General features: G+C 36.7%; 2 protein-coding genes across 2 annotated transcripts; both read right to left on the reverse strand.

The window, feature by feature from the left end:
* Positions 1-2,954: 2,954 nt before the first annotated feature.
* Positions 2,955-7,351, reverse strand: LOC136810736 (ZP domain-containing protein-like). Its single transcript, XM_067067338.1, has 5 exons — positions 6,912-7,351; positions 6,269-6,455; positions 5,396-5,618; positions 4,075-4,634; positions 2,955-3,454 (listed from the first exon to the last, which is right to left on the reverse strand). The coding sequence occupies exons 1-5, from the start codon at positions 7,086-7,088 to the stop codon at positions 3,285-3,287; spliced, it is 1,317 nt and encodes a 438-aa protein (XP_066923439.1). The 5' UTR covers positions 7,089-7,351; the 3' UTR covers positions 2,955-3,284.
* Positions 7,352-7,584: 233 nt separating this feature from the next.
* LOC136810780 (GATA zinc finger domain-containing protein 14-like) lies at positions 7,585-8,499 on the reverse strand. The gene has a single exon (XM_067067381.1). The coding sequence runs from the start codon at positions 8,497-8,499 to the stop codon at positions 7,585-7,587; it is 915 nt and encodes a 304-aa protein (XP_066923482.1).
* Between the last annotated feature and the right edge of the window lie 7 nt (positions 8,500-8,506).

Below are 8,506 nucleotides of genomic sequence, written 5' to 3' on the forward strand. Positions count from 1 at the left end.
AATTGCAATGGTGTATATCAAAATACACAACCTCTTTTTTTGGGCGGGGAGGGACTTTTTTATTTAGGAAGCCTAAAAATCACTGAGACTTGGGCAGAATATAAATAATTACTTTTTTAAGCCTAGAACTAAAACTAAAAGAATTTAAAGCTGACCTCGTAAGAAATATATTCATTCTTATATAAAGGTGTCTTATGATATGTAATTTGATCCCTATCTTAGCCAGGGTTGCGAGTCTAGGCCAAGTCGTATTTCTTGAGCTGTGAAATTATCTATAAATGTCATTCTGGGGTTTTAAGCTTATGTATCAACTATTTTAGTGCGGAAAATATAATAAATTAAACGTTGAAAGCTTGCCGAGGAAAGTTGGACTTGTAGAGCATTCGGTTACAGTACGCAAGTTTGTGAGTTCAACTCCTGACCAAAGACCTGAAAAACGTTACTTTCCTCTCTGCTTAATGCTTTCAAAGTTACCAAGGATCAAGGCTAAGTGGAGCAATCCAGGGAGAAATAGCTGCACCTTCCCCTACCTTCGGGTGGATAGCTATCGAAAGAGGAGCCTTTGGGTCGTCTCAGACTGATCTTACTTGTTAAAATTTAGCTCTTACTCGTCCAACATGTATCTTAATAAAAAGACATTCTAAGCATAACAACTTTCAATGAAAGTTTTTGAGTTTTTTTGACGATTATAAGGGCAAAGCAAAAAAGGTTATCTTTTGGTTGTATCTCTTTATGTTAAGGGGTTGATAGTTATTTAATAGACTCTTAAAAAGTAACCCTGGCCGCAAATATTCGATGATAATTATGATAAAAAACTTTTTTTCTTTCGAGTACATCTCCCGAATTTGTTCTCTGCTGCATCCGTTCTTAATTTTACCTATTTTTTTTTGCATAATACCTCCCAAAAACAACCCCTAATACAATGTTTTGTAGAAAAAACAGTAAATTTGGTTACTTATTTAGAAATCATATCGTGTCAAACCATATCAATTATTTCAGAACTTTAGAACTTATTTTAGATAGATATTTTTTCCACACTGTACAATAGTATAAGATTTTTAAAAGATGCAAACTTTCAGCCAAAAGTAAAATCAATTTTATTGCATTTTATCTTTTTATCAATAAATGATAAATAATCAGAAGGAAATAACTGCGGGTTCCCATATTGCCTCCCAAGTTTTGTTTGAATATTTTGTCATTTTAGATAAAAATCAGCTGAACGATAAATGGATGACTCCATTCTTATTGTAAAGTTTACCCCGGTCAAGGAATTTCTTTTGTTGAAATTTGGATACTATTTTCCTTCTAAACCTCGTAATATTCAACTAAAGACCTCGCAAAGATAAAAAATTACTTCAGGAAAGTAAAGGTCATGAAAAAAGGTCAGTTTTCCTTATTTCAAACCTCTCTAATTCGAATCTCGAATATTTTTCGTAATTTGAAGATCTCTATAATTCGAAGAAAATTCTTGGCCACTTGATGATCGAATTAGAGAGAGAATCAATGCCCTCAAGAGATGTTTTAGGAGAACTAAAACAAGGTTTTAGGAGAACTAAAATTCTTGTTTATGGTAAAATAGGGCTGACATCATGTAGAAAAAAATTCACCGTGTCACCGAATATTACCTCATTTTAAGGATACTTATCGCCTTCAGCTCTGGGAAGAAAAATTTGACAAGTTACTAAGATATATATCATGCCAAGTTATTTTTATCAGACACGCCTCCTCTAACCATAAATTGATAATTTGTGTCTCGTTTATAAACTTAAAAGGTTTTCCATACTAGAAGAATCACGTGTAATATGTTTGGATCTATTGAAAGCAGATTTGCAGCAAAATTTCCTTTCCGCTTTACTTTCTCTTTAACCTGCAGTATTCCTTTAGTCAGTTGTAACTTTCCGTATGTAGAAGGACATTTTTGGACATATATTCCGTCTGGATTAACCAGAGCTACACAGATAACTTTGCACACAGATAATTTTGTCCCTCATTATGAGCGGTAATTTGTCCATTTAAGATCAAAACCCCTGGAATTTTACCAAAATTATCGACAGCCCCGCATTTTTAAAAGACAATAGTTAATTGCATAATATGTAGAATAGAAGCATTTCACCTCTGAGGACACTCCCGGCTCACAACAAGCTAAGATATAAGGAGTTTGACTTTGAGAAAAATTCGACATCATTTATAATAAAGCTGATGGAATCAACCTCCCGGTAACTTACAAAACGGCCCAAAATTGCGCTTTATATGAATTAGTCTTACTTTTTTCATGTAAGGATTTGATACAGCTATGAAATTGAAATTTTAGGGATTGTTACTCTCAGACGCCTGATACAGGGGGTGGGGTGATAATTTAAATGAACCGGGAAGCCCTGATTGCCGGGGTAGTTGGATATTGGCCAAAACCGACCCTTACAGAGGCCAAATTTTGATGAAAAAGTGACCCTTAGTTGGATCTTGAAAAAAAAGTTCTTCGTTTTTTGGAGAATTTCCTACCCTTAGAGGGACTCCTTTAAGATTTTCTGATTTTTGTAACTCTTAAAGAGAATTTGGTAAGTGAGAAAATCGATCCCTATCGTCTGCACATACTCAGCACCCATTTTTATATCTGAGTACACCCCTCCCCTCTCCCCCTCCCGTTGACACCTCTCTTGAGATTTTTCTATTACCGTATTACTCTCAGGTAACCTATAGGTAGGTACCCGGTCGTACTTCGAATAATATATATATATTTTTTTTGGGATGTTGGAGGGATTATTCGAGGGTCGTTTAAAGCAGGAGGTGTTTATTTAAAGTAATGCGGTAAATGTTTAACAGTTCTCTTTCGTTTAAGGTCTTTATTCACTTTCGATACAGGGAATGTTTCTTGAAATGACTAGGCGCCGTCATCTCCATAGCGATTAGCCAAGTTAAATTTGTTTCTTTCAACAAAAAAGTTTGAGAAAAATCTCTAAAGGTATAGATTAATTTTTTCATAATATTTCATTCAAAACAAAATATATGTTTCTAGATATTTCTAAATAAATATGGGCACTTTAATACATTTCAAAGAAACACAAAAACTATCTAATTTTAACAAACTGGTAAACTTTTGTAAAATACTATAAATTTTATTCATCTAAGTCGGTTAAATTTCTGAAAACGATTGGCTAAAATTAGACCATTATAGATGCCTTCAATTTAGCTGGACTTGGACCATCTTCAATAAGGATCGATTTTCATTAAACAAGATCCTCCTGTGTTAAAGTTTAGTTTACATCGTAAACAAATAGTTTTTTCTCTCAATTCACTTCTTTAGATGCGGCTCTATTTCGTTTGATACATCTCCATGCCATTACTACGGCACCGACAACTAGTAAAACCAATGGGATTTGGAGGTATGGCAAATAGCTCAGGATGGATTTATCTTCGGATGTCTCGGTAACTTCGATTCTGGCTGCGACTTTCTTATCTAAAAATGAAGGAATATAAAAGTTGAAAATGTGGATCATCCAATTGAAATGCTTGTAAGATGCTTCTTTTTAATTTTTGGGTTAATTTTTTGTAAGGCTCACAGAACTGGAAAATTTTCCACCCAGGACATTCTTATTCCAACTCCCCCGCTTATTAATTTTTGGAAAAATGTTTTTGAAAGTTCCCTTTTTTGTCCTAATTCAGCTGTATTAGCCTCCTTTTCAAAAATTTTCCACCCAGGACATTTTTATTCCAACCCCCCCGCTTATTAAGTTTTGAGATTTTTTCTAACCCCCCCCCCCCGCTTATTCCAACCCCCCGGCTATTAGGTACCCGAGAGTATTGAATAAGATTTTGCTCAAATCCTCCTGACAATTCGCATTTCCCATGGTCGGTGATTCAAGATAACAAAAAAGAATAAGAAATCGGTATTGCTTGGATAAAATTATTTTTTGGTAACTTTTTGGGTTAAAAGTCGTGTGCCTTCTTATCAGTGACATCATGTGCAAAGCTATTTGGTTCGTTCTGCTCTGTTATCTGATATTCCGAATGGCTTCCTGGCTAATTTCCGTTCACACACAAAACCCTAATGTTTAGTTAAAAGAATAAGATTTTTACCGGTGGTTGTGACTTTGATTTCTAATGTGGATGTCATGAAACCATGAATTTGTCCAATTGTATTTGCTTCTACGCTTCTTCTTGATCTCCTTAAAAGGAAGTTGTTAGGGTCGTTGCGGTTCATGTTGTTGTTTTGGAAACGGTCGTTGCTGTTTCTGTTGTTATTTTGGAAACGGTCGTTGCTGTTCCTGTTGTTATTTTGGAAACGGTCGTTGCTGTTCATGTTATTGTTTTGGAAACGGTCGTTGCTGTTCATGTTATTGTTTTGGAAACGGTCGTTGCGGTTCATATTATTGTTTTGGAAACGGTCGTTGCTGTTCATGTTGTTGTTTTGGAAACGGTCGTTGCTGTTCATGTTGTTGTTTTGGAAACGGTCGTTGCTGTTTCCATTTTTGTTGCATCCAAAGTTGCACAGCTCGTTGCTTGTGTTTTGGCAGACGTATGATTTACAGTGAACATAAATGCTGTCTTGTCCGTCCTTGAATGTGAAAGCTTGGATACTGAATCGGTAGGTATTCTCATCTTGCATGTGTTCGACGTACGTCTCGTCTTTTGGACATCTAAAGATTTTAAGACCAGAAAGGTCACTGTTTCGCTAATCTTAACCATAAGCAGAAAATTTAATTCTTTCGAATTCTATAAAGATGTTGGGATTAGGGAATTATCTTTACGAGTGTATTTTAAGGGGAACGAAAATGAGGTCAAATTGTATAGAATCTGCTGTGTTTATAAGTTTTTCTTACCCACCCGCCATCTAACAGAAATTATATGTATGGTCAACAGTTTCCCAGCTGCACACAACGTTATTTCAACGTTTATCTAATGTTCACAACGTCCATATAACATAAGATGAACGTTGAAACAACGGTGTGTGCAAGTTTTTGGTTGTAATTTTAACGCTGCCCCTTCTTCGATGATAAAGCCGTGATACCAATTTGAAAGTCAAAATTTCGTTATAAGTATAGGTGCAAGAAAAACAAAAGTATCATGGCTTGATCGCAATAATTCTGGTACTTCAGATGTACCTGTTGTTATTCTATGTGTCGTGCCTGTTCATAAACGTTCTTTTATATAAGAAAACCCCACATTTTCGAAGCTTTCGGATGTTCTTTACTTTTTGAGTTTTAAGCCTAAAATATTTTTATTTTCACCATTTTGGGGTTAATCTTGTCCATTTTCCTAAGAAATCGGGTGTTTCAGAGTCCACAAAGCCTTGAAATGTGCATAACATGTCCTTAATATTTTGGCCATCGAAGCTTTTATGTTCTTATATAGTTTGTTCTTATAAAAAGAGTAATTTAGCAAAATCACAATTTCTCACCTTTCTTCAATGATGTGATATCGCGGTCTGGATAGGTAACTTCGGTCAGCAGTGGCGTAACATTCATGTGGAATGAGTGTCAAGTCTGGTTGATCCATGGAGAGTTCAAAGTAGATGCGGTTACTGATACCCAAGTAGATTGGGAATTCCTCAACACCGTATGAGTGGTTGTATTGGTTTGATTTGTAAACTTGGAAATCAATTCTGAAGTTTCCAGTACTTCCTGAAAATAGAAATCGGGAATTAAAGCCTTTGATCTGCTGTAGATGACAAAATGACAAAATGATAAAAAAAATCCAAAATTTGACGTAAAGGCTTGGGGAGACACGAGAAGTTTTTTTCACGTTGGTGCAATGCGACATGCTCCATGTCACCAACCTGAAAAGCTTTCTCGTGTATCTACCCATTTTTCTTTCTACCAATAAAAGTGATATCTCACTTTTGTCTCTGGGACAAAATCTCTGTGTCTTTTGGGTATTTCCCTCACTTTTTGTCCCATGAAACAAAAAAAGAAACCATGGGACACGCATTTTCTTGTGTTAGTGGGATAGAGCATGTTGCATTGCACCAACGCGAAAAAGACTTTTCGTGTCCCCAAGCCGTAAGACTATAGTCATTTGACTACCCAGCTGACACACAACGTTGTTTCAACGTTCATCTAACGTTATATGGATGTTGTGAACGTTAGATAAACGTTGAAACAACGTTGTGTGCCAGCTGGGTAGTATTAGAAGCATTTCATTGAACCTCGTTCTTGGATTCGTTCTTTTTGGGCGTACCACCACGACACTAAACGTCATGTCTGACATTTTAACACCCCCCCTAATAGATTTTGTCGTGACATATAGAGATAGAGTCACAAATACCACTTACTAGCATAATCATTGATTTCGTAGGATTGTGGACTGACGATCATTCCTGAATCATCTTCTCTGTTTCCCTTGATCGTGTTGACTGCAGTTTTCTTCAATCGACATTCTAATCCGATATTGTAGATGTTCTTACGTTCAATCAAGGCGTTTTTAATGGTAGTGTTGCGGTAGATGACGCGTGCAACGTTCTAGAATGAAGGAATAGTCCTTTACACGCATATATAGTTCAAATACACCTACCAACCCATAGCGGCGTGGTCGGCTTTTTAGGAGACAGTTAATGAATTTACATGGAAGATTTTTTCTCATTGCACCGCATCCTGAGGCTACAATTAAATGAAACTAAGCAAATTGGCGTAGACCCTACGTCCTACACGTCCTGCAACATTCTAGAATGAAGGAATATTGCAGTCACTGAGCTGTATTTAAACCCTGGAAGCAGCTTCTCAATCTTAGCCAAGCAAAATCTTTGATCGGAGTTTTTTTGAAAGTGATACCCTAATGGTAACTGGTGCAATGCATCGAGCACTAGATCTAGTTTTTAGTGCCGTTGAAAGTTCTGCTTTGTCAACACAGAACTGCCCTTTCTTTCTATATCATAAAAAATATCTATGAAAATCAAATGTAATTTCTATAAAACTTACCATAAAAACGATGTTCTCCTCCTCCTCTTCCATTCCCGTGCCACATTCTTCATAGCTTGTCACAGTCATGTATTCATCTCTCATACGATCGTATCTCATCCTACATGAATCACTGCTCAATGTCACTCTTTCAATCTCGATATCCCGACCAAATGATGGTTTAAAGGTGAATCGCATATGATCGTGGTCACACTCTAGTTTGTTTTGATGGTTGTATTTTTTGAGATTGTTAAATCGTCTGTTGTTGAAGTTTTTGTAGTTGTAGTTGTTTCGTTGTCTATCTTTGTTAGTGGTTTCAGATCGGTCTCTTAAGCTTGCAACTTCGGTTTTAGATTCACGAGCGTTTACATTGCTATTATGCGATATTTGATCGTTGTTGTTGTTGTTGTTAGAGTGACGGTCGTTGTTGTTAGATTGACGGTCGTTGTTGTTAGATTGACGGTCGTGTGGTTGTTGTTATGTTGTTGTTAGATTGACGGTTGTTATTGTTAGATTGACGGTCGTTGTTGTTCATGTTATTGTTAGATTGACGGTCGTTGTTGTTCATGTGGTTGTTAGATTGTCGGTCGTTGTTGTTCATGTTGTTGCTAGAGTGACGGTCGTTGTTGTTCATGTTGTTGTTAGATTGACGGTTGTTATTGTTGGATTGACGGTCGTTGTTGTTCATGTTATGTTAGATGACGGTCGTTTGTTTCATTGTTGAGAGTGACGGTCGTTTGTTGTTCATGTTGTTGCTAGAGTGACGATTGTTGTTGTTCATGTTGTTGTTAGATTGACGGTCGTTATTGTTGGATTGACGGTCGTTTTTGTTCATGTTGTTGTTAGATTGACGGTTGTTATTGTTGGATTGACGGTCGTTGTTGTTCATGTTATTGTTAGATTGACGGTCGTTGTTGTTCATATTGTTGCTAGAGTGACGGTCGTTGTTGTTCATGTTGTTGCTAGAGTGACGATTGTTGTTGTTCATGTTGTTGTTAGATTGACGGTCGTTATTGTTAGATTGACGGTCGTTGTTGTTCATGTGGTTGTTAGATTGTCGGTCGTTGTTGTTCATGTTGTTGCTAGAGTGACGGTCGTTGTTGTTCATGTTGTTGTTAGATTGACGGTCGTTATTGTTAGATTGACGGTCGTTTTTGTTCATGTTGTTGCTAGAGTGACGGTCGTTGTTGTTCATGTTATTGTTAGAGTGACGGTCGTTATTGATAGATTGACGGTCGTTGTTGTTCATGTTGTTGTTAGATTGACGGTCGTTATTGTTAGATTGACGGTCGTTGTTGTTCATGTTGTTGCTAGAGTGACGGTCGTTGTTGTTCACGTTGTTGTTAGATTGACGGACTTTGTTGTTTATGTTGTTGTTAGATTGACGGTCGTTGTTGTTCATGTTGTTGTTAGATTGACGGTCGTTATTGTCAAATTGACGGTCGATGTTGTTCATGTTGTTGTTAGATTGACGGTCGTTATTGTTAGATTGACGGTCGTTGTTGTTCATGTTATTGCTAGATTGACGGTCGTTGTTGTTCATGTTATTGTTAGATTGACGGTCGTTGTTGTTCATGTTGTTGTTAGATTGACGGTCGTTGTTGTTCATGTTGTTT

The sequence above is a fragment of the Clytia hemisphaerica genome, unplaced genomic scaffold, assembly GCF_902728285.1.
Source record: "Clytia hemisphaerica strain Z4C2 unplaced genomic scaffold, Clytia hemisphaerica genome assembly, whole genome shotgun sequence".
NCBI classification, from domain to species: Eukaryota; Metazoa; Cnidaria; class Hydrozoa; order Leptothecata; family Clytiidae; genus Clytia; species Clytia hemisphaerica.